At 41.1% G+C, this 26,841-nt stretch overlaps 3 protein-coding genes across 3 annotated transcripts; 1 reads left to right on the forward strand and 2 right to left on the reverse strand.

The window, feature by feature from the left end:
- Positions 1–918: 918 nt before the first annotated feature.
- On the forward strand, positions 919–15,261 carry si:ch211-235m3.5 (BICD family-like cargo adapter 1). Its single transcript, XM_047036204.1, has 10 exons — positions 919–1,341; positions 2,662–2,877; positions 7,244–7,360; positions 7,586–7,732; positions 8,389–8,571; positions 10,030–10,224; positions 10,955–11,032; positions 11,651–11,760; positions 12,240–12,360; positions 12,866–15,261. Exons 1-10 carry the CDS (start codon positions 1,096–1,098, stop codon positions 13,100–13,102), a joined length of 1,650 nt encoding a protein of 549 aa, XP_046892160.1. The 5' UTR covers positions 919–1,095; the 3' UTR covers positions 13,103–15,261.
- A 2,653-nt stretch (positions 15,262–17,914) lies between these two features.
- Positions 17,915–19,583, reverse strand: LOC124478346 (claudin-3-like). The gene has a single exon (XM_047036604.1). The coding sequence runs from the start codon at positions 19,448–19,450 to the stop codon at positions 18,803–18,805; it is 648 nt and encodes a 215-aa protein (XP_046892560.1). The 5' UTR covers positions 19,451–19,583; the 3' UTR covers positions 17,915–18,802.
- A 1,491-nt stretch (positions 19,584–21,074) lies between these two features.
- Positions 21,075–25,701, reverse strand: LOC124478233 (claudin-3-like). The gene is made up of 2 exons (XM_047036438.1): positions 25,238–25,701; positions 21,075–22,228 (listed from the first exon to the last, which is right to left on the reverse strand). Exons 1-2 carry the CDS (start codon positions 25,699–25,701, stop codon positions 21,541–21,543), a joined length of 1,152 nt encoding a protein of 383 aa, XP_046892394.1. The 3' UTR covers positions 21,075–21,540.
- Between the last annotated feature and the right edge of the window lie 1,140 nt (positions 25,702–26,841).

Here is a 26,841-nt window from a genome sequence, read left to right on the forward strand (position 1 = left end):
TTTTGGGGTAGACATTTGGTGCCAAGTTCAGGGTAGACTGTTGGAATGTATTTTGATGAAATTATCATTTATGAGACACAAACACTATACAGTACATCTATTAATTTGATATATCAAAACCAGCTTGTTTCAAAGTTTGCTGAAACAACCAATTACTAAATGATTGTTAGTTAGATGTTTGATGTTAGTGGCTTCAGCTATACTGAGACACTGTAAACTGCTTTGACCTCCTGTCCTTGTTTGCTACTCAGGCCACAAGTGTGGCATCCTGTCATGCTTAAGGCACACTCCCTTTAATCACCACAAGCCTACACATTGAACAGAGACAATGGGGACAATGGTTAATGCAGGCGGACAAGCCTTGATATACAGTCTCTCTGTGTTAGGGTTCACCCCCTAGCCATGTGTACAGATGCCATGGCCTTCCAAGAAAACAATGTGCATGCCATGTGTCAAGATGCCTCTTGATGTCTCTTTTATTCTAGTGCTGCTGCCCCCTGCTCCTTAAACCCTAATGGGGGCTGACCTTTGACCCCTGGTGGTTCAACACAATAGAGAGAGATACTTAGTTCATGTGGACACTGGCTGCAGCCCCAGACTATATCCAGCAGAGTGCCACTCACAGAAGCTGTACTTGGAAGGAAAGAGACCCTGAATTAATTTACAACGTTTTTGAATACATGTACATATAGTATGTAGCCTACTGTATCATACATATTTTTAACCCATAAAAGCTTGATTGCAAAACAATTTGTGTGTTATAAAGCATGTGCCTTGTCAGTAATGAATGCCAAACTTAGGGAGGCAGCTGATGGACGACGCAATGGTTTATTGTCCACAGGATCCTCTGGGAGCTCGTCACCTGCAAGGGACAAGGGTCCAGCCTACTTTCACTCATGCTCGAGAAGCAGAGTTCTCACTTCACAGGTTCATTCGTTCAAAGACGGCGGAAATGCAAGCAGGTGGTTTTGGCAACCGATGAATACGGATTTAATTTTCGATTAGCTAATGTTGCCGAAGTCGGGATAATGTTTACAGTTCAAATCTATTTTATTTAATCAAAGACAACGTTGTATTGTTCAATATAAAACAAATATGGATCGGCTTGATGACTGGGGGTTTAAATCGAAGAAAATGGAATTTGAAGATGATTTCTATTTCGATTATGATACAGAGGAAATAACAAATTATCAAGACCCCAGTGAACTTTTAGCTGCTTTGAAACAAAAGGAGGAAGAGGTTATTTTGGCAGCACAGCTGGGAAACGCATTGCTTTTGGAAAATCGTCAGGTAAAAGAAGAGAGCCAAACTATTCATGAACAATACGCAGACACGTTTGAGGTAAGATACATCAAGACGTATGTAAACTATTTGTACAGTAACATTTCATACAAAATGTAACCATCAAATTAGATCGATGTCAGGATGATGTCTCAGATAGGCTAAACACTGAGCCGGTGTGTGTGCTTGACTATTTATCTGTCGGAGTTGTTGCAAACAGTAGGCTATGAATAACGTATGTATCAATAGCAAATCAGATAAACAAAGGCTACTGGCCTATCAAATTCAGGTTTACAGGTCAAGAGTTGAAATTTAACTAGAAACGTTGAAGTACGTTACCTCTCTGTTATCCACAACAATCTTTCTTGGGTTGTAATCCCTGTAATTCAGGATAAACACTATGTAGGCTACAGTAGCCTGAACCACTCGTATTTTCTGTTATTTTGTCAGCACAGGTGAAGCTTTTGGGGAGATGTATGCCAATATCACATTCCTCGTGTATCATCATGAGCCTTGAGCATGTTGAAAATAGGAAGATAATATAACACAAGATGCTGAAGTAGTCTTTTATTGTGAGATTGTCAGTTGGCTGTATGTCTGCTGTCTGTTTCTATACAAAAATGATTTTTTTAAAACCATAATTGATGTTCTGACAGAAACACATTTTATTCTGCTCTGTGTTCACCAAGCCAATGTATTGGCTGCAGTTATTGTCTTTAAGATTTACTAACCTTATATTTGCTTTTCACTGCTCATATGATTCTATGTTCAATATTATTGAAACTCCTCACTTTATGTGGCCCTGTTTGGTGAAGCTTATTTGGCTGTAGCTCATAATTGATCTAACTAGCATGGCCAAACGCTCACAGACAAATCCACAGGAGATCTTATAAAGACATAAATACTGTGGTGTGTGAAGCGATCTACTGTATTGCTTGAGTGAGGGCCACAGAGTGGTAAGACAAAGATGGAGTTTCTAAGCTGATCATTAAAATGAGAAACATTGTGCACTCTTATTTGAAAGTTGATCACACCCACGTGAGGTTATGTCATTATCATTATGGCCTACTATCAACACTGTCGGTTCTTGGTACACAAGATTTTCATCTTGATTCATCTCCTCAATCAAATTCTGTAAAGTTTGGCAAACCGACTATTGTTTCAATGTTACAACTGTTGTACCATTGTGATATGAATTGTGTCCCTGTTATACCCAAATCAAATAAAAAGGGTTTTCTGATAAGTAGAAGTACTAATAGTAGCCTGTATGTCAATTCAGTGGTAATTAGTAGTTCAATCGGAAATTAAGTCTCATTCGGAGGGCCCACATTGCTTTCATGCTGTACATATATGTGTGTGTGTGAATGTGTTGCCCTTCAGGAGCTGGAGCAGGGCAAACATGACCTGAGGTTGAAGCTGGAGGGCTGTCAGTCCCAGTGGGAGAGCCAGGTGGGGGACCTGGAGAGGGACGTGAGGGAGCTGAGTGTCCAGGTGGAGCAGCTGACCCAGGCCCTGAGCACATCAGAGAGAGACATGACCAGGGCCCAGCAGGAGCACCAAGAACATACGCAACACCTTAGAGAGCAGCTGAACACCGTGAGTCACTTTCCCTTCGTTACTTCACTCACAAAATGGTAATTAGAAATGGTTTGAGATTTTTCAAGGAATTCTGTGTTTTGCTGCCAGATTCTTTCATTATTGGGGATATTTCTCAAGGTAACACATTAAAAGTTTGCTTATCAAAGACACAATGGAATAAGGTGAAGGTAAATAAAAACTCACACTGCAGCACATGAGCCTTATTGAAAGAAACACTCGAGTCTTGTCTATGAAACTCTGGTCTTGAGCCAGACCTGATAAGATGGGAGTGTGTTACCCAATCCATTCACTGAAACCAAATGTACTGAACAAGCAACTTTGGTGTATAGCAAGGCCAAAAACAGATGTTACTCAGTCCAAGGCCTGTCAGAAACACTGTGTACAGTATATAAGCAATAAAAGGCAGATAAGAAGCATGTGCATATCTGCTTTAGCATTGGTCCTTAGATTAAAAGGACCAGTGACAATTAAATACGTCACTTGGTTATTACATAAGTAAGTAGACCAAAGTAGCATGCTTTAGGGAAATATTACATTTAGAGACTGATGGTAAACATTCATGCAAACAAGTAAAAAGACTCAATAAATATGGACAGTGGCTCAATTTGAATACAGATCTGGGGCAGAGAGTTGACAGTGTGATTTCTGCGGAAAATTCAGGATATCAATTCAAAATTAAGAAATGCTAAGTGTTTTACTGAGAATATTTTTATGAATCTGACTCATCTCCCTTTTGAGTTCAAACTGCTCTTCAGCTACTAAAATATAGAGCTGACTTCAACAAGATATTTTGACTGCAAGTCTGTGTACTATGTGAGCCATGTGGCTGTGGCAGTCATACAATACAGAGAACACAGCTGTCAGGCGGTTTTTCAATGATTCAATCAGGTAAATTCTTTTAAATGCCTCATATTTGTTAATTCCACTCTTCTGAGAACACTTAAGGTATGTGTTCAACTAAATTAAACTTAGGTACACTGCATAGTAGCTGTGTTTTTAAGTGCAAACCACAACTTGAAATCTGTTTCACCTTATCATTTCAGCAAGAAAAAATGGATTGCCTGGAAGTTATAGTGCACTTGGTTAGATAGCCCTGAGTAGAATGCTAGTGTCAGTCTGCCAAGAGGAGGTTGTTTTCCCTAACTTTAGGGTTGTGACATAAATTTGGGTGAACGAAGCACATGACTGACCACCTTTGTTGCTTGGCATCTTATATTTTCCTAAGTATGAAAGTTAAATGACTAACTTGAGCTCACTGATGTGTCTTAGAGAAAGGTTGCACAACCCTCTATGACTCCAGTCACCTTCAGATAGGGGAAGCAAAATCTTTATTCCAGATCCGAGTGGTCTGATGATGTGAGTTTCTGTGGAATTACTGACGGTCCCCCGTGAGTTCATTTTGTACGCAGGAAAAAGTCAATTTACTGGAGCTATCTCCCTAAGCTCTGAAGAAAGGAGGAAGCAGAGAATTGGGTTTACTTGGCTGGCAGGCTGCCACCATGGTTGACTCTGGACTCTGTTTAACTGTAAAAGTCACACAACAGTTTGAGACAGTTTGAGATTTCCCTGAGTTGAAGAGCAATGGTGTGTTCCTCAGTACCAGCCCAGGTGACGTGAGTGGTCGTGCCCATCTTACCAGGTGTGTGTGTGTGGGCATACGGTGTGGGAGATAAGGAGGAGTGTATATGAATGACTATTCTTTGTTTTTATGAGAGAGATGGTCCTCGAGGAAATTCTTAATCTGGATAAATACAATATATGCATAGAATTTGTATTTTGGGCTGTACCACAGTGTGTCCAACACATACTGTACATCTATAAAAGCGTATGTCTGTATTGTCGTATATGGATGGAATTGTGTACAGGGGTTAGCTGAATTGTTCTTGTTTAGGGTTGGGTGGGTAGAATTAGTCAGAGCCCTGACAGGGAAACGTATAAATATTTCAGCTGTGATGTGAGAGCAAAGATTAATCATTTTACCACCAAATTTCAAATTAACAGTTAAAAAACAAGCTCTGTTTGTAAATTTGTTTCACGTAACGAGTCTGTTACAGTTATATATTTTTAGACCTATAAGATTCTTACAGTGGCTGTTGAAAAGGGATGTATCTGCAAATCCAATGTTGATCTGCCAGTCTGTTATGGGCTTTCCAACTGACTGTGAATGTCATTCAAACTGTTCTTAAGGTGAAAGAAACATAACATTTTTCATGCCAGGTAATTTCAATGTTGTGGTTGATTATGATTTGGATGATGCGTTTTTCTTTAATGATTACAATGATTCAAAAGAGTTGCTTTCTTTCTGCCACTGTGAATTTGTTTCCAGTATTAACTTCATTCATTTACGTATTGCAAAAGATTTTATGAGGACTTTCCTGGGAACTAAAAAGTGTAATCTAATTATAAATATTGTGGAACAGGAGCAGAAGATTAGTACAATAGAGAATGATGCAGTCAGTGTTCAAACAATAATTAAAAGACACAGATATTGTTTATTCGGTACACACTAATTTCAAGTAAATACTGTATTGCTCATGTAGTGTTAACCAGAAAGGGAGTTGGGTGGTAACTGATAAGCCAGAAATGTAAGCAACATCTGGGCTTGCATCAAACATCACGTTCCACTCCTCACAAGTCATTTTGTTGGCCGATCCTTCCCACAGAAAAGGCCATTGCAAGGGATTTGGTTTTAAAACATGAGTAAACTAATGATATATTACAATACAAGGAAAGTGAACATGAGTATTGTTATAGAACGTCTTCTTAAATTACCTGATAATCGTTAATCAGCTATTTGGCCAGTGCACTTCAAGTACAATATTGTTTCCGAGCCAATTACGGTAAAAAATATATAGAATTTGTTAACATCTGTGTATGAAGAATATGCTTTCTAGCTGTGTTAATTCAAACCAACTGTGTGTCCACTTCTTCACCTTGGCTTCAAACACTATCACATTCAACAGGATGTATTTTCCTAACCATGACATTAACACCTGTCAAACTGCTTTCCGTTTATGTAAAACAAGACGCCCATTTGGGGGCCCTTATTTCACTTTTGACCCAGAGCGCATCATTCAATTTAAAGAGGGAAGCGATGGAGAGATAAATCAAGCCCCTCAAAAACGGAGAGATAGGAATCTTTCTCTCTTTGAGGCAGTTCCTCACATGTGTGATCCCTTCATCCCAGGGGAGCACTATGCTTGGTCACTCTCCGAGAGGGGTCCCTGAGGGTCCGATTACTGCTGGGGGAGTCAGCTGCTGTGCTCATCACTGTTTGGGTGGTGATAGGTCAGGGATTGGGCCTCTTTAAGGGGGGTGTTGTGCTTGGTTTTGTGTCCCTAACAAACGAAGCGTCCCTACTCTGAGTGTGGATTCCCAGTGGGTGGCTTATTCTATTGTGGGTAGGATTCATATTGGCAAGTAGGGGGCGGAGTTGGGGGGCAACCGATTGACGCAAGCGTGCGTCCCTGCCACACCTCCTACAGTGTCTATGTGCTTTGTTCTGTTTCATTCTATGGGTGTTCATTAGGGCCCTCCCCACCCCTCCTCCCCACGCCATACACGCACCAACATAGACAAACCCACACACACGGACAACCACACAGCCCTTATCACCCCAGTTTGGTTCATACATATTTGCCTAATGTGGCATGATGATGTATTTGCCAATACCAAGATGCCCCGCTTCATCTGCCCTGGTTCTTTCATCCTGTATTGTGTGTGTGTGATGGGACCTGACAGCGCCCGGCCAACTGCTGAGTCAGGACCAGGGCTCCAGGGAGAGCTGAGTGGCTGAAGAACTGGCACAGCCCTCACAGATTCCTGTCTCGCTTGTAGTGTTTAGTATGCTCAAAACTTTCACAAAGGCATGTGTCTGCATTGGGAAGTCAATAATTGCTCAAATCCCATCTTGCAGTTCACAGTTGAAAATGTCCAGTCACAAGACATTTCTTGTTATTTTGATATGAGAACATGCATTCATGTGCTTGAGGCAAAGGCAATTCCTCTGATTCCATGGCAGAATGTGATCTTCTTTTCTTTTAATTTTCCACATGGCTTGCAGCATTAGAATCTTACACTGTCAGGATATTTATTTCCAGGATAATAATGGCTTTCTCCATGAAATCGCATAATACAGGAACATTGATTCTTGTCTCATACCTCTCTCAGATGTCTATCTCAGAAACAATGTACCTAATAAGTAGAAGCTTACACTGGCAGTGGTGGTCTTGGGTATTTCATCTACTCTCTCCTAAACCTTGAGCCCTCTGTCCCTAAGCTTACCTGTCCTTCTCTGCATGTCTCACATCTTTCACTCAGGGTCCCTCCATCATTTGTCTTATTTCTGTCTCTCGCTGGATAGGCAATGGAGGTGGAGAGAGCAATGACCGGTGAGCTCCAGGTGCTGAAACATGAGCTCAGGCAAGGGAGCCAGAGCAGACCTCAGGACGAGGAGCTGCTGAGCGCCATGAGGGAGCAGGTGGGCACGTGTGCATCCACTCAGACGTGAAAGCACAGCGCAGACTTTCACACACCCTATCAGACAGACGCGCACCTGCTCAAATACACATCCACACACACACACACACACCCCAAGCTTCGCTTCCCACATGCACACGCTACGGAACCAAAACAAATCCCATGATGTGAACGTTTTCTGTGTGCGTGCTGATGGATCTGTCTCTGTTTCCCTGTGTGTGTCCAGGTTGTTCGTCTCACACAGAGAGAGCAGGCCCTGGAGGAGCGTCTGAACAGTGTGTGTCAGGAGAATGCAGACCTGCGTGATAGCCTTGCCTCCCTACACACCCGGCTCGCACTGCAAGACCAACACAACCAACACCAGAGCCAACAGGTGCTGACACACACATGCTAGGTACATGTTGCCGAACAACATGCAGGTAGTGACCCGAAAGCTTACCTTAAAACCAATGAATACAAACTAACAGCACTTAACATGGCTGTCTGGAAACAGAGGGGCTGAGAGGTAGTAATATGCCTCTCTGACAGAGGAATTTTACTGTTGGCCTGAACAACAGGGGTCAGTTCTGTGGTGGAAAGCAGTGAACAATCACCTCATCCCTCTCATTGTATCTACAACCAGCAAGGCAGGATTCCACACGTGTCGTAGAGTTTCATGTGAGACTGGAGGCTGGAATCTGGCATGTCAGGATTTCTCTCTCGATCCCTATTTGTTTATGTATTGCTTGGTGTAACATGTAAGATATATGGTATGCTTATATGACATAATAGATTACAATACACATGTACATGGATAGCTCCACAAAAACATATATTTGAACAGATTTGATAGATGCCCTTGTGAAGATACATTTTGTATTATTTTCAAAGGATCCAATTGACAGGTACAATTATACTGACCTGAAACTGTCTTGTTTGTTTGTGCATGTGTTTGTTTGTATGTCTGTACGTCTGTCTGATGCCCATATGTCTGCCTGTCTGTCTACCTGGCTACCTGTTCATCTCCTTGTTGTCCATCTGTCCATTAAGCTGACGGAGGCATGGAGGGAGGTGGAGGCAGCCAGGGATCGCTCCCAGGAGCTGCAGGCCCAGGTGGAAGAGCTGCAGGAGGAGGTGTCCCTTCAGGAGAGCTGTAATCGTGGAGACACTTCCCTACAGTCTGAACTAGAGACTAGTCTGGAGACCATTGGTCATTGCCTCAGTAGAGAGCAGGTAAGAAAATTGTGAAACAGGTGAAACACAGGTCAGGAAAAAGGTATAAAGTTAAATATAAAAGTACTGTATATGTAGGTCAGGAAACACAGTATGAATGCTGTCTGTACTTCCCCTTTGCTTACCTAGCATTGAATGTAAGGGCATGTGATATTGAACCAGATAAGTTGAACAAACAATAACATCAGAATTGATTACTGTAAGACGTATTTTCTTTCTTTGTCACTGTGGCTGACAGGTGCAATGATATCCATCTCTGGCAATTTGGCACTTGTTTACAGTGAGTCATTCAGTTCAGGAAATGTGAAAAATATTGGCCAGGGACTATTGCAGGAAGAGGATTTAGAACACAGTTAGTTTGTTTGTTAGTTAGTTTACCATAAACAACATAACAAAAGTATCTTTGTCAAAGTTACACATTAATTTGTATCTGAGCCATGCCACAGTAAATAGTAATCTTTATAGCTGCTGTTACCAAAGCAACAAAATATCCTTTTCAAGTTCTCCATGACAAGGTGAAATAACACCTCTGCACAGGAACACTCTACAGTCAACGGGTAGAGTGTTGGTCTGTCCTCGAAGACACCAAACCACAATGGAGCGTGTAAGAAGTATAAGACAATGAAATAGTTAGAAGGAAAATGTATTTCCCTTCCCCTTTTGCTGCTTGTTTTGTTCCAGGGGAAAAAATAATACTGCTCCCATGACTCATTTATTACATTTCCTGTTGGTTGAAACTAGGTTAGTGGAATGTTCCTGACTCTGACTAAATGAACACATTGACAAAAATGATATACATTTACAGTTGACAAAGAAAAACAAACTGTCTTACAAACTATTACACTCTATTACAATCACACATACTCCTCTGTGTTATAGTAATACAAATACCGTTTTGAATGCAAATACAGGCCCCTCATTATCTTTAGATTAATATTGTCATCCTTGACTGATAAATGGAGAGATAGGAAAGTGAGCAGTGTGTGTGTGTGTGTGTGCGTGTGTGTGTTTTTGTGTACATGCAAAGAAAAACATACATGTATGTCACGTTGCTCTCAAGTCTAGACACAAGTGCCTTGATGAAAAGAAAAAAGAAACTACCTAGTTTTTCACATCCATAACCCACTTTTCCCCATACATTTCTTCCTCTAAAAGTAACTTGACACATGAAAGGGTAGTAGACAAATTTAGGCAACACGGAAGAAATGGTATCTCAGCTGTGCATACTGTTATCTGAGAGTACACCTGAACCCAATGACCTGTGGCCCATCATAATCTTGCCTTATGTTTGTGATGTAGCAAAAAACCAAAGAAAACAGGACTCCCTGGAAAAGTAATAACTTTCTCTGAATGGAATGTCATGGTTGGATAGAGATACTGTGTCTTCATTGTCTTATCATTGTGTAACGTCTTAAAAATCTGAAATCTTAATCAAATTATATCATGCTCTTCTTCTAGATGACCCAGGACTTGTCTACCATCCTGGAGCTGCTACTGCCTCTGACTCAGGAAGTGATGAACCCAGAGGGGTTACGGGTCTTAGGTCAGGGGGAAGAACCGCAAGAAGAACGGGTCTTAGGTCAGGGGGAAGAACCTATGCTACTCCAGCTGAAGGGCGTAGCTCAATACCTGGCTAACACCCACAGCCTCCAGGTGAGGTATAGTGTATGGTGTCATGGAAACCATGCTACCTGGCCACGCCAACAAAAGGCTGACCTTGTTCTTTTCACCATATTTCCATATATCTAAAATATTTTATTTCAGTGATTCCACAGCTTGTGTAATGGAACACAGTAGCATATTTGCAGGCTTTTATGTAGGCTTATGTTTGAGATCTGCAGTTTCAGATTGTGCAGTGCTTTAGGCTGGTATACAGTGACTGTGTAAAGTCAAGGCTAAAGATCATCCTTAGCAAGCAGAACGATTTATAATTAATTGTTTTACCACAAATTTAACTGGTTTACTAGGACAGTATCAACTTTACTGTCTAAAAACTATAGTTTTTCCCAATTCAGTATTTGCATGTAACTAAGCTGATGACAGATGTTGATATTGAAATGAAGTCAAATTATACTATATCCTACTAGTTATTTTCTGATTGCAACTAGTATGTCTTGGTAAATCAAATGTTATACCAAAGGTGAAACCTTCAGAAGTCAGTGAGTGAACACTAACAGACGGGTATTGTACAACAGTAGCTCATGGTATTTATCTGTCATTTCAACCTGTAACTTGAGCTTATCATTGTACTGAACAACTGCCCCGTCCTTCCTGGAGGCCAGTACAAAACTAGGCAACAACACAGAAACTCTTTTAAAGGTGTAAACCTCAAAAGAACTAACAGATGACACTGGATCTCTCCCCTAACATTTGTGTCTCCCAGGAGCTGAATCTGGCCTTTGTGAGCGGAGGGAGCGATCCGTGTGGGAAGCCAAGCATGGTGCAGGAGCTGAGGGATCAGGTAACAGCAAGGCCCCGCTAAACCAACACGTGACTCCTGCAGGAGCGGACTGGGGGATCAGGCACTGGTTGTCTCTGTGTTCACCCTACCTCTAGTTCAGTTCTGGGTCGAGGCTAGTTTGAGGATCTTTAGCCACATTTTTCTCTTCAGGTGTACCTCCTCCAGGTGAACTTAACCACTTGTCTTGATTACTGAATCTTCTCTTAATATAGATTTATACAAAATACCATAATACAGGTGTATGAGCTAGGTAAACTTACTTGAAAAACAGCACACTGACATTTGACTTTGATATCCTATTCACACTTGCTTTGGGGTGTATAGTATATATCAGTCTTAACAAAGCAGACACCAAAGCCACTGCAACACAAGTTAGCTCATGTTAGTGATCGTGCTTTGTGCCCCACCTTGTGGTTGTAATGGCCAAGAAAGGACTGCAACAGCCATCTGTACAGTTTTTAACCCATCATTACAGTATTTAACAAAACGTATTAATACATTGCACACCTTATGTATTACACACATTTCTATATTTTACAGAAAAGGATATAGCACTGATATATTTTGTAACAGCCAAGCTACTATGGTATTAGAATGTCTCCTTCTTCCTTCAAACAGAATTCACAACTGCAAGAGGAGAACGCAAAAATGAGACTCCAGCTTGAGAACAGACAAGAGGAAGGAGTTGTCCAGCAAGCCATCCGAGACAGAGATGAAGCCATAACAAAGTCAGTGTCCTCTTCATTTAGAAAAGTCTTGGATTTTTATACATATACTAGATATAGAGTGATAGTGTTCCAAGTGGGATTTATTTCACTGCCTTCAGTTTAACTGTCAAACTCATTTAGTTGTGTGTGTTACAGATGTAGTCACATAGCTCGTCAGTGTCGCTTCCTCCCAATCTTGCCCTTACTGGGGTTTGAACTCAGGTCTTCTGATTACCACCTTTATAAACATTGCTTTAAGCAGCTATGCCACCAAAAAAACACCTCTTAGATGGCGCGGGTAATCTGTATTTATAGTGAGTGAGTTCAACCAATTCAAATAGTTCAAATGTATATTCTGCTCCAAAATCTGAATTATGTGTACAGTTTAGGTTTAATCCCTGTGTTGTCATTTGAGGAGATGTTAGGAATTAACGTCTCCGTCTTGCTGAGTGCTGTTGTTTGAGCTTACATGCATTTTGTCCTTTGTTTGGGTCCTGTAGGAAGAACTGGATGGAGGCAGAGCTGGTTCGAAGTAAGAGTGACATGAAGTGTCTGAACAACCAGCTCCTGGAGGCCATCCAACGCAAATTGGAGCTGTCTCAGGAGCTGGAGGACTGGCAGGTAGGTCCCTAAAGAGGCTGTCTCTCTCTTTCTCGTTTGCACACTACCTCTCTCTCTTTTTCTATGTGTGTTTCTCTCTCCCTTGTATTGCTCTCAGTGACATAGCATTGTAGAGAGATTGCTACCCTCATAGTGTCTTTACTTGGAGGTCAGGGACTACACTTGGACAACCTTTTAAAGTCCTGTCAGTTTGGAGGAATATAACTGACAGGTGGCCTGTGTGGCTGGGGCCGGGCACCCTGCTACTGCTGAGTCATGGTTCCAGCTAAGACATCTGCTGGGTCGCTTAATGCCGTCTAGTGGCCATGTGCAGATAGTGCAACACATTTAGCAAATTGTTCCATACATTTACTAGGATTGCCTTACATTTTCAACTTCAAGTCAGACTATTAAATAGATAACCTAATTAGAAAGTCTAATAGATTTAGTATCATATTTAATGGCCATATCTTGAAATCTGTCAGAGGTCCAGTGGCTTTTTGTCAAAAGTTGTTGTTTCTTTCAGGATGACATCCAGATCATCATCAACCAACAGCTGAGGACCCAGCAGCAGTCAGAGCAGGTCCAGAAGAAGCCGCCCTCCAACTCCATGTCCTTCTTCCGTAGGCCCAGCATGGCCTCCACCAGGGTCCGCCAGCCCTCCTCCTCTCCATCGTGGACCTCAGAGGCTGGACAGGACAAGCCCCAATCCCCCTGGATGGACTGGCTCAGACGGGGCAAGGTGGCACAGCATGGCAAATAATCCAGGCTGGTGCTTCTCCATAAAGGACTGGCACATGGAGCCACTTTAACCAGCTTGCAGGTCTAGATCTGAAAGGACTACAGCTTGAGGTTGCTGGAGTTACATAGTGGGTTTAGACGTTGTAGTAAATACAGTGCCAAGCATTTCCAGGACTCAGTAGTGTTGGTTGAGTTCAGAGGATTCCATATGGTCACTGTAAAAAAATATGAGCCATGAAGGACAACACTAGTGAAGTCTGGCATCTTATTGTATTCTGTTCATTTCAACAATTCAGTTGTATTCAACAAATCAATTGGGCTACAACTTATTTGTAACTCACCTCGCCAGGCAACTCTTCTGTTCTATTTCACTCGATTATTCATTAAATTCACTGTAGTGGGCTGGATGATTCAAGGTTTGGTTGCTATGTGTCAATGACATCCTTCCAAGTACTGGCATGGGGGAACTGTTTAAATAAACATGACCATGGTCAGAGAATCACTAAGAAATAGTTTTGGAGGTTGTGCCTTTTGTTTCATGATAATAATTGTTGTTTCATTTGTAAAGTCATTTGTGCCTGAGACTGTAAATGTACCATACCATTGTATGTCAATATTTGTGACAAAACTGAATAGTATTTTCACACTATTGTTTTTACACTAACTAAAGCAGAGATTGAATTGATAGTCAGACTGTGCTGGGCCATAGTACTGTATATGAACATGTAATTGCATTGTATATCAACTGACCAGATACACAGCAGAAATCTAAATTATCACATAATACCTCTAATTGACCTATGACTACGACTTCTGTCAAGATGTGAAAAGATTTGCGAATGTAGCTATCATGTATTCAGAAACAAAATGAACAGAAATAATCCTATATGGCTAATTACTCCATATTAATGTTAGGGAGAAACACTATTTGACAACCCTTTAAATAAATGCATGTAAGATATCGTATTCTGTACATACAAACTGTTCTTTTTGCAATTGTAATTGCTGAATTGATTGTCATATGCTATATGAAAGATGGAGAAAATTTAGATTTTACTAAATGCTTGATGTACTGTATTTATATTGACTTATCATTGGGAGCTTTTGGAGGAACAAGGCAATTCATCCCATGGAGCAAGGTCATAGCTATTTGGACACAAGACAGCATTCAAGTATGCATACAATGTACTTGCACATACAGGTAGTTGACTTTGACAATATGCAACAGAAAGTCCTTAGAAGGACACTAATATAACATTTTAAAATCTGCTCAATATTTACCTGTGTATTATGATGGATACTGTACTTGGTGTTTAACATGTATCCACGTACAGTACACAATAGCACACAGAATTCCATTGCAAAATAAAGTACAACTTTTTTCATAAGGACTAGCAGGCATATTTACTGTCCAAAAAGTCAATTAAGAGACTGTATGTTTTGCAGGCCAATCACTTACCCATGTGTCATGAGTCTTCACCATATCAATGGCAATGTGCTCATGTGTGTCTGTATGAATCTATCTAACTCTGATTGTTCCAACTCACTGGGTTACTTACAAGTAATTTGATTTAGAGTGTAGTTTATCTTAGCCAAACTTTTACTTTCAGGAGGCATTCCAGAGCATTCGGTCAGTTGGGCCCCTACGCATTCCAGTTTTTTATTCAGTCCTTCCATGTGATACATCCCGTACCGATGTGATAAACTAGACAAATGATAGTTTCTTTTTGATCAGTTAGACCATGTTTTGAGTACCATTGTATTTATTTGGAACAAGAGATTTCCCAACTAAGGCTATTGGTTGTTTGAGTTTGACTATTGCTTTAACTTCAAACTCCCCCTTCTTTACCTATAGGGGTCGCTGAATCCTTTCAGCTATTATGTTTCCACAACCTCATGGTGTTATTTACCAGTTAGAGTACAGGTCAGAGATATGACTTTGTATTAGAATAATCTCTTTCACTGTCACTAAGGTGTTGGGTTTACTGTGCATTTTGTTTTAAGGTTGTCTTGTAGCATACTTGTATTGGCTTGGTATGTTGTTACTCTACATTTGTTTCACTTTGATCATCTATACTCTATTGTTGTTGTTTTTTTTAACCCATTTTACAATGAATTTAAGTAGCATTCTTTGTGTTCATTACATTTTTCTTTATTAAATCAGAAAAGCAAATGTTTGTGGTTCACACAAAGATTCTGTGTTTTTACTGCAATCAAGTCAGACCTTTTCAGGAAGGCTACAGCATGACTTCATCAATGAACCTGTCTGAAGAACAATGTCCTGTTAAAATGTGCACCTGGCATTCACCTGGAGCAATACTGTTTGCAAGTTGTATTGTTCTGTTCTTACACAAGCAATATTTGTAGCTATCAGAGTAAAAAGAAGTAAAGACATGCCCATCATATTAATCTATGATGAAACCACCACATTTTTAGGTTAAGCCTGGCACACAAGATCCAGGAATGTAGGGAGTAAGTCAGTTAATATTGGGACATTTTAATGAGTTTCTCACCTCTCCTATGAGCCAGGAGAGCATATTAGACCTAGGTCTTCCCCACCACATTCCAGATAAACACAGAGGGTCTGTTTCCAAGGACAACCTGACCCAGATCAGAAGGTTTGGGTCAGTGGGTTGTCCCAACTGTCTTTCTTAACTCATGAAGCATGTTTTATCAACTACCAAAGCAAGCATTGATGTTGTAAGATGTTGACCTACTTATTGATATTATTTGATCTGACGCATGACATGACAGCCGTGTTCATCTTAATCTTTTCCTTGCAGTAGAACTGGAGTATAATAGCCTACTAGTAGGCCTATCATAACCTTTTGTTTGTCTGGCAACATTTCTTCACAGTGTTGAGCAGTATTGTCTAGATATACTAGGCTACTGCATGGTAAAAGTGACAACATTAGACATCTAGATGCAAATACATGCACATTTGCTTGGTTTTCTTTTTCCTCTGATCACACATTCATCAAACTGTGGGAGTTAGTTTTTGTTCCTATCCAGTGAGCACAGAGAGAGAGAGACCAGTGTTTTCCGCTCAAGAAGGTACAAGGGAAAGCCTTTTCCCTGATGACTCCAGGTGCCTAGCAACCTCTCTCCTTCACACACGCCAGTATCGGTCATGTGACCAAGGTTTCACTGAAGCTGCGTGCCGACAGTCGAGGACAGTCACTGAAACTCTGTTAAAAGTACTTGAGGTTTTTGATATGGCTTTAGAATAATCTTTTTTTATGGCTTTTGGAAATATTACCATGTGTATGTTATTAACTTGATGACCAGTTCATGACTCCCTTGTGTAAAGCAGAGGGTACTGAAAGCTGTCTCAAGATGTTGCAATTTAGGCCTTTCTAAAATTACATTTCGTATACCCTGCACAATAATTAAAATATTACATTGAATTATGCTCACAGTTGTATTGGTTGTGAAGAACGCAGAGGCACACACTCTCAAGTGTTAGTGAAAGCAACCTACCTTTAAACAATAGCAAACTACTACTTGCTCACAAATAATAACTCTACTCGGTCCCTTAGTTGCTCACAAATAATTAAGAGATTTTTAATTGTGAAGTCTAGGTTTAGAGGCATGGATCTCTGATTAGTCAATACTTTTGCGTGCAAAAGCACTAATGATTGGGCTTCATGAGGCATGTCCAATCTCCATCAAAGTAAACCTGTGGTGCTGATGAATGATTAACAACCTCAAACACTGCTGTTGCTGCCATAGTAAATGTATTTTTGGACCACATTTGTTTCACTCATTTGTTCAATGTAAAAAAAAACCACACTGACGTATTGCTTTTACACTTGTAGTAAACTGGCAAAGCTCTCTGTCACTGGAGAATAGAAGCCTTAGAAGTTGAAACCTTGCTGATGAATATATACTCTATATTCATGCTGACACACCTACTTGAATTGTTCATAGAGGGACAATAATAACAAATGCACATTCTACTAGATTCTTGGTTTACGTTTCAGTTGAAATATTAATGAAAGCATATCAAATAGCCATACAGTAGCTTCAGCAGTGGTATTGTACAATGCAGTGTCGGCTAGAACATATATATTTTTGTGATGGCAAAAAAATGGGAATGATCCAATTTTAAACTGTATTTACTTTGAATAGACGGCAGTAACTTTGGACACTTGTCAAACTGTTTGAGAACCTCTGTGAGAGAAATTGATATAAGGAAAAGACGGTTAGGCTGTAATATGATACAACCCTGTCTCAAGAGGCCTCTCCCATATTTACCATAAGATACAAATTAATATTTTATATTGGTTTTATAACGCTTTACAAGATATGTAACAAACAGAACAGTTTTCTCAGGGCTGACAGAGAACAGTGTTCTGAGTCTTTATGCTGCCACTGAAAATAGGTGTAGGGAAAATATGTGTGTTTTAATTAATATATCAGTGATGTGGAAGATTCCATTAAATTACTGATTCAGTGTTGTACCTGTTCTTTGTGCCTGCATTTGTCACCTCATTCTGTGAGGTAATCTTGGGGCTAATTGTTCAACGTGTGGGTGGTTAAGTTGCCGGTTGGCTGTAACTCAGCCTCTGGGATTGCATATCAGGCTATCCTTACAATGGCACATGTACTGACCCTTATCCCATCATTACCGTCACCATTGCATTGTGTATAACAGAAGCATGGCACAATGCCATGTAACTCCTTGTGAGAAGCTGTGGTAGATGAATGAAACAGAGGACAAACGTTGAGGATGATCTTCTTTCAGCCTCTCATCTATTGTTCTCTGACAGGAAGCAGAGACGTCACACCTTTAAAAACAACCATCTTTATTTTCTTTAAAGTAAGTGAAGCTTTTAGCACTGCAGAACCAGCACAGAAGCACTGTTGTGGCTAGACACATGGTGCACCTATCTAACCCTATCACACAGACACTGAGATATGCATCATGTGTGTCCCTGGCCTCTACGGTACCCTGTGTACTGTTGACACTGTGTTAAATAGTACTCGTGATCTTTGTCAAACTGATAGTGCACTAGAACAGTAAATCAACAAATGTACAAAATGTGTGTCACACAATCTCACTCATAACACTGATGATATAGGATCAATATCAAATCTTAAATTTTGTGGAAAAAAAACATAAAAAACAACAGTTCACACATGGAAATGTAATTGAAAGAAATACAGATCTATATAAAGGGCCAAAAAGCCAACTTTATCTGTAGTTTCTGAATTGATTGATTAAAATGATTGACTGATTTAAAGAGTGTGTTATGCATATTACAATGTGGTCATATTGAAGCTAGAGGAATGACCTGATACAATATCCAAACTAACATGACTATTGGCCAGACAATTATTTCTATCATTTTGTACCATGAATTTACATGAATCAGTGGAACTGAAATCCTCCCAAGCTGAATTGTATGGATTGTTTAAAAAACATTGATCTTTTATGTTTCATACATCCTCACTAAAGACAAATGGAAGGATCTTTTCCTCATCTTTCTCAATCCGTCCCAGTGTCTGAAATTACTCTGATAGCAGAGATATTATCACAGACACAAATATGCAAAGTCCAAATCAAATCCAACAAAACATCCATAAAAGTCATCACCAAATACATCCTTCATGATGGAGTCTCCATGGGCAGTTTCGCTCAGCCCTTTCTGAGGCACACAACTATGTGAAAGGTGCACACAACAGTTCGGATTGTCAAAATAGTTTTTTCTAAATTTTTTCACACATAGTCTTTCCTCTCAAACCCGGGCCCACCTGCGGAGCGCGGGGCAGAGTACGCCATCCTTGATGGGTTGTACCTCTTTTCATTGGGTGGACAGGAACAGCAGAGTAGCCCTCCGCCTAAGATCATGAGAGCAGCAGCCGCCCAGCCAATGTACAAGGCTGCCCCCAGCTCTCTCCTCTGTGCGTCAGTCAGCAGGGGGTTGTAGAAGTCCCTGATGATGGTGTTGGCCGACCAGGACACGGGTATGAGCTGCATGACCCCCGACACAATGAAGAAGACCCCAGAGATGATCATTACCTTGGCCTTGGATGCCTCGTCCTCAATGCAGTTGGTACACTTGGCCCCCGCTATGGCTATGAGCACAGCCAATATGGCCAGCAGGATGGAGATCACAGTAAGAGCACGGGCCGCTTGGAGGTCCTGGGAGAGGGCCAACATGGAGTCGTACACCTTACACTGCATCTGCCCAGTGCTCTGCACTACACAGGTCATCCACAGGCCCTCCCAGATGATCTGGGCTGTCACAATGTTGCTTCCGATGAAGGCTGTCACCCTCCACATGGGCAGGGCACAGGCTAAAATGGCAATGATCCATCCCAAGATGCACAAAGCAATTCCCACCAATTCCAACCCTGCGGACATAATGCTAATTGTGTCTCTTGAACTCCTACTGTGTATTTCACACCAGATAGAAGATCTGAACGAGGTTCTCTGGGAAACAAAGAAACAAAGACACAACACCAATGAACCTAATAAACCTAACACTTGCACCTGAATGAATGTGTTGTTCTGGGGCTACCTCTAAAAAGGTACCCTTTATATCCCAGATCAGGTGGAAGGAGGAGTCAGAGAGGGAGCTGACATCATCAAGTGGAGGATGGACCGGAGCTCTTGTGGACTGAGAATGCTATCAACTTACATGACTGACTCCACAATGACTCCAGCTACAAAGGATTCACAGATGAACAGACACACGATTGTTGTTGCTACCTGACAGCGTTTTAGAGTCGCCAAACTATTATTTGCAATCCCGAAAATATCTGGATCAATTTCTACGCAAAGATTCTTTGCAGCGTAAAAAAAGTATAATTCTCTCCAAAATAACTTACAAATCCAAGCTTGTTCAGCATAACATTAACACTGCTGCTTGCATCATATCAAGTTTACCAAATAGGAACTGTGATAGCGACTGTGACAAGTTAGATTTGGAGATGGCGGTGATAGTGACATTAATTCAAAGAAATGGTCAACTATTTGTGCCCAATACATCTCAATCCCTGCCGTAAACAGGTTATCTGCCATTTTAGCTACTCACAGGTCCCATAACATTTTCTTACTCCACATGAAAAAGGAATAACTGACTTGTTCCTCAGTAACAATCCCTGTTGCCTTGTTTGAAGTGCTATAACGGCCATGTTTGTCTATCACTAAAATTGCTTTGAGTTCTTTAGGGCTTAGATGGTCTCCCTTGACATGCTCCAAAAAACGGAATAATAGACTTTCCTACCAAATTCCGTACCCCAGTGTTGACAAGACAGCCTCCACATTACTATGAAACAGATCCATTGTTGTGGGGTTTCTGGTAAGGTTGAAAGTGGAGGCCTGACAAAGCAAGGATTCTTGTTCCCGAGAGCCAACAGACATCTGGGAGACAGCCAGGTAGATGGCTACAATGAAAGAGTGAAATACTCAACATCTTATCATTGAGTTAAACCCAAATCTTATTCACTGCATCTTGCGTCCTCTGCAATGACATTTAGGCTATATTAGACAGTACAGAACAGCCACCATATTAGACTAGAAACAACTAGACAACTAGAAAGCGAAAAGCGTTTTATAAAAAAACTACAAAAGTACATTAGAGCACAAATAAATTGCAGGTGTCTTGGAACTATCAGGGATCAATTTCAGTCTTTTACATCTAAAGAAAAACATTGGACCATGAGCATACACTCCCTTTGTGGGAGTGTGTTTTACTTGCTTCTGAAATGTTTGGAGAACATTTCTTTTCATGTTTTCACAATTGTCAGTGAGTCAGTTTCCTGGAGTCCACTTGCATCTCAAATACAAAAACATTGCTTCATCGCCAGTAATTGTAACTATACTATTAAAATTGGTCTGTACTTGTCATGGTCCAACTGTGAGGTTTGCCTGGAATGTTATAATGTAATCCGAGAAAAGAAAACATCTTCAAATGATTTTCTACTGAAGTCAGTTTGTGATATCATGTCTTATTCCTTTTATAAGGTATTTTTTTATTATTGATTTTCACACATACAAACATCACATCAAAACAATAACTTTTTTGACAGTAATATTTGTACTCTAAACAAAAGCTGCCCTGTGTCACGGACATAATAGTCATACAACATTTACACACAAAATTTGTCAGAAATGCATTATGTTACCAAGAAGATTTTAACAATGTCAACCATTTCTCCTGCAAAACCTTCTGTATGTACACCACATGTTCAGATTGAAGTACACTTTACGTACATCATTTTTAACAAATACTCAAGTTATAGAAAAATCTATTGCAGTATATCAAGTTTGGAGATTCATATGTACATGAGAACATCATAAAAATGGGCTTAGTCTGCTGTCAGTCTTTTGCCTTCATAAAACCTAAACACAGTTATTGTAGCTATTGTATCACACAATTTATCTTGAGTTCAGTGTGGCATCAAGTGTTTCCTCGTCTTGTAAAGCATGAGAAGTTGCCAGGTGCTAGGTCAGACATAATCTCTCTTGTCGTAGCCGCTGGGTGCTACAGACCGGTTTGGGGAGTACACAATCCTTGAGGGGGGGGCATATCTCTTTTCTGTTTGTGGAGGGCAGCTGCAGCAAAGGATGCAGCCCCCTATGAGCAGGAATGCGGCTGCCGCCCAACCCAGATAAAGGGCTCCTCCAATCTCTCTCTTCTGTGCCTCAGGAATAAGGGGGTTGTAGAACTCCATGACGATAGTGTGGGCTGACCAGGACACAGGGATCAGTTGGGTCAGGGAGGCCACGATGAAGGCCACTCCAGCAGTGATCATGACCCGCGCTTTGGCTGTCTCCTCCTCCACACAATTGGTGCACTTTGCCCCCACCACGGCCACCAAGACTCCCATAATGCCCACCAGGATGGAGATGATGGTGAGGGCCCGAGCGGCTTGCAGGTCAGTGCTCAGAGCCAGCATGGAGTCGTAGACCTTACACTGCATCTGTCCAGTGCTCTGGACCACACAGCTCATCCAGATGCCCTCCCAGAAGTTCTGAGCTGTGACAATGTTAACCCCGATGAAAGCTGAGACCCTCCACATAGGCAGAGCACAGGACACGATTCCTGAAATCCACCCCAGGGCAGCCAGAGTCACCCCGAGAATCTCTAATCCCGCAGCAGCCATTTGACCCAGAAAAAAGAAACTTTGATTCTCTTTTGTAAATGTCCAGGTGTAAATGTCCAGGTGTCTTTGCGGTCTCAGTTACACAAAGGAGATTCTCTGAGCCTGCTCTGAAATTCTCACAGCACATATACCCAGTGCTGTCTACACAGCAGAAGGTGGAGTCTTGTGGGGATTGGCCAAGGGCTTTCAAACGTTTTGTTTTTTTCCTGTCGTTTTTGAGGGACACCATGCCTGGTAAATGGTAAATGATTGAACTTTTTGGCCAGTAGTCACTCCCCTGACTGTTTGGCTGTGAGGAGGGTGAATAAGTTAAATAGTTAACTCAATGGTTAGCGATAACAAACAGGTGAAATGTGGACGTAATGATTGAAAGTGTAGACCACTACTTGAACTTTCCATCATCCAGTCCATTTCACAGGTCAGATGGCAGCCTTGGTTCAGTTGTTCTCAGAGCAACTGAAGAAGTCCCAGCCTCCCTATCTCGTCTGTCTTAACCCCATGTAGCTGTTTTCAAGAAACAAATGTGCAGAAATTCAGTCATCCTCAAAAATCTTTTTGGAAAAATCTGATGAGCTCAAGAGTGTCTTTCAGATGGAAACTGTCCTTGTACGTAACATAACAGAGCATTTCATTGAATCTTTTTGCAGGTACTTTTTATTTTACTTTACTAAATTTGCTCTTTAGTAAAGTATGATGTTGTGATAACAAATAATGTCAGATCCAGTTATGTTAAGTTACTGGTCAATAAGGTAGAAGAAGAATTATGTGAGCAGACTTATCGTCTGTCCTTGTTGGTAATTAGTTCATGAAGTAAACAGGTTTCCTAAATGACTGTCCCATAGACAAACACGCAGTGAGTCAACCATTGTGTCTGCAAATGTTTTAGTGTGGGGGTGCTCTTATCTTCGTCCTTGTCCACAAGGCCACACATTTCAAATGGGATTCTACCCCAATTTCAACTTCCCGAAGCTGGGAAGAGATGCAACCGTTTCCAATGGTTCTAGGTTTAATTTTGGAGCAGCACTTGCTCTGATTTAAACAATCTCCTTAGCTTTTACCTACATTGCCTTTTGACACAAACAAATATATTTTCCCACTCTGGCTACTTCTTGAAGTACGCTCACTGTCGTGATTGTTTAACTATCCCACTTCCTATATTTGTTTACCAAAAGCTGTGCTTTGTTCCAAACAGTGCCTTTGCAATCATCAACCTATGACCTAAACTGTTTAATCCACAGCTGCCTGGACTGCAAAGTATGTGCAAAAACATTTTCTGGTTTTCCTTAAACAAAAGAGATCATGCACAAAACCATTTTCAGATTTTCCTGATATGTTTTGGCACATTAGCATTTCTATCTTCATTTACTGCCTTAATTTTTATCAAACAACCTGTTGACTGTCTGGATTCTTAATCTGAATGGGTAATCATGCTACATCCTGCTGTGGAGACACTACATCAGTCAATATAGTACAGTACTCCTGTTACAAAGCACCTGTCACCCGCTGTATCAAGTAGTCTCTACTGTTCTGTATACTGTTTGACAGGTGGCTAGCTGCCTTTTGAGCCACACAGGTGAATGAGTAGTAACACAATACAGCCAGTGTGATCTGCCTTTAATTAAGCCTTGTTTCACTTTCATGGAATAGCTATTAAGGCCCATTCACATGAGCCTCCAATGTGCCTCACAACTGAATGCAGTTGCAATTGTAAGTCACAGCAGAAAGACCGAAAAGGTTGACAGGCATGTTGAAGTAAATTGAACTTTACATTTCCAGCTAATGACAATGTATTGCCTGTGCAAGGCAGGCTTTGGCATATGAGATACAATTTGGTTAACATTCTTGATATTTCTCACTTGGTTTTGAGATATGTATTGAAAAAACGGTTTCTCTTACATGTAGATACAATGTAAACAAAGTCATAAGACAATTTTTGTATCAAATGATGCTTTGTGGAAGTAGAGCACCCCGTTATAACAGTGTAATTTGGCTCCACACTGAAAAATAAGCTTTTATCTAGGACTCAATTTCACTCTTCCAAATGGAACAGAGGACACAATAGAAAGTAGCAGATGGCACTCTTGCACAACAAGCAGGACATTGTTGCTGCTCACATTTGGATTGGAATTTAAAAAAAATGTTTGTATGGAAAGAAGGCCTGGCTCGGCTAGATTTCAGGTGATATGGAGTTGAGCTCTGCAACAGGAATTCCTGCAGTCTACTTTGGTCTATTTTTGAGACTTGAGTCTCCAATAAGGTTTCTTTCCTTAATGTTAGTTTCAGACCTAGTTTACCCACATGCTTAGAACAAGTAAAGCACAGCATTCTGGTGATGAAGCCTATTGCAAGAAATTTGTTTCTCAGAAATATTAAATAGAGAATTGAAAGGGATGACAGTTTTTCCTCACAATTAAATTAACTTCTTTCTTTTATATATAATAAAGAGCAATATATTTACATGAAGCACAGAACTACTTCTTTAATAATTTCATCAATGGGTAGGTATCATGCAAAATGAATGCTAACAGTACAAAAACGTTAAGTGGAAAAAAGACCTAGTGCAAATCTACTACAAGTCAACCAAAATCTAAAAACGCAATATTTGTATTCTCTAGTTTAGCATTAAAATTGTACTCATGTATGCTTGGCCCTAATATTTATAGCTAAACAAAAATGAAAGTACTTTTGCTTGCTTCATTCTTCATATTGTTGGTCCCACAAATATGTTCTACCCCAACTGTATGTCTCACCCCTTCCAGCCAAAAGAAGGGGCTCACTTACACTAATTTCCCAGAAGCCCAAAAGGAGAAAGGGGAGTCTTTGATTCTATAGAACACAGGTTTACACATAGTCCCTCCTTGTATATCCGTTGACAGACATGGACTTGACTGCAGTATAGTCCACCCTGGGGGGCACGGACACATTCCCACTGCGCTGTGCTTTAGGGGGACAGGAGCAGCACAGGAGAGCTCCCCCTATGATCAGCAGGCAGGAGGAAGCCCAGCCGAAGTACAGCGAGTTTCCAAATTCCCTCTTCCCCGTCTCTTCCAGTAGCGGGTCGTAGAAGTCCAGGACAATGGCGTTCGCAGTCCAGGACACGGCGACCAGCAAGAGCAGCCCTGCCACGATGAAGGTCACCCCAGCTGCCAGCACAATTCGAGGCTTACTCCCTGCGTCCGAACTGCAGTTGGTACACTTGGCTCCGGCCACAGAGAGGCCGATGCCCACGATGCCCATTACCATGGAGACGATGACGAGGGCGCGGGCTGCCTGCAGGTCCACTGGCAGCCCCAGCATGGAGTCGTGCACCTTACAATGCATCTGACCTGTGCTTTGCACCGAGCAGTTCATCCACAGGCCCTCCCAGATCACTTGCGAGATGACGATGTTCTGACCGATGTAGGCGGCTACCCTCCACATGGGCAGACCACAGGCCACCATGACCCCTAACCAGCCCGCCACTGACAGGATCATCCCCAGGATCTCAATGCCGGCCGAATACATCGTTTGGGCAGGGTTGGACACTGGGTGCTTCCTGGGTGCTCTGGATAGAAGGGGCTCTGTCTCAGGCTCAGCCCTCTTAAGATGAAGGCGATATCAGATCTCGCTGGCTCAGAGTCCTGGATAAGGCTTTATGTGAGAGAGGGAACAAGGAGAGAGGGGGGAAACAATTCTAGCTTCTTTATACTGCTTAGAAGATGGAAGGTGGAGTCAGTTCAAGGTGGAATTACATTTACGTTCAAGTAGCAATGGTTGGGAAATTGTTTTTACATGTAAAACTACATTCTCGATGAGCAGCTAGTTTTTGTCTGGGGGAGATATCCTTAAAAACCCTTAGTTTCCAGGCAAAAACGTTATTCCGGAATGCATTTTTAATACAGGACCAAATTATTATGTGTTAGGATAGTTTAATGCTGTTTCTATGAAAGAGACTGGAGCACAGCAAAAAGAAGCCACTATTCTCTTTCAGAAAGACCTTGAGTGTGTATCACTTGTATTCTATTAACCTTGATTAAAACAAAATGCTGTATCATTCTCTCAATAAGATCTGCCGTGGAGTTAAAGACAATAACAGGCTTTGTTCACAGTCAGTGAGATGGATGAGCCTCATAGAGGGGACTAGGAACACCACTGACTGAGTGTTTGGGGATAAATAGCTCAAATGCATTGTATTTGATTATAGCCTAGATTACAATCTTTTATATGTTTGGCATTATCATTAACGTGTAATAAAGTATGTTAAAACATTAAGTATTGAAAGAAAAACATTCTATATACTTTGCCCCTTTCTTTCAATTCATGGTGCCTTATGTTGCTATGCAGCTATGTTGCATGGCAGCACAAAACACTCAAAGCATTAAACAATATTGATTCAGTTTAGCTTTCAAGGAATACATGTATAAGCATAGGGTGCAACTTGTTGCAATTGATACTGTTAGCTACTCAAAGAGAGATTCAATTTAATTTGATCCAAATCATACTGATACTTTGAAAATCAGAAAAGTCTGTCTATTCATGTTCTTTGAAAACTACAGACTCACTATCTTGCTGGTTAAGGACGGCTAACCAGGTCTGTGTTAATAATAAGGCCTCTTTAAATGAACCAAGGTCATTTCTAGGGTCACGTGTTAGCTTGAGGTCACA

Source organism: Hypomesus transpacificus, chromosome 15 (genome assembly GCF_021917145.1).
Source record: "Hypomesus transpacificus isolate Combined female chromosome 15, fHypTra1, whole genome shotgun sequence".
NCBI classification, from domain to species: Eukaryota; Metazoa; Chordata; class Actinopteri; order Osmeriformes; family Osmeridae; genus Hypomesus; species Hypomesus transpacificus.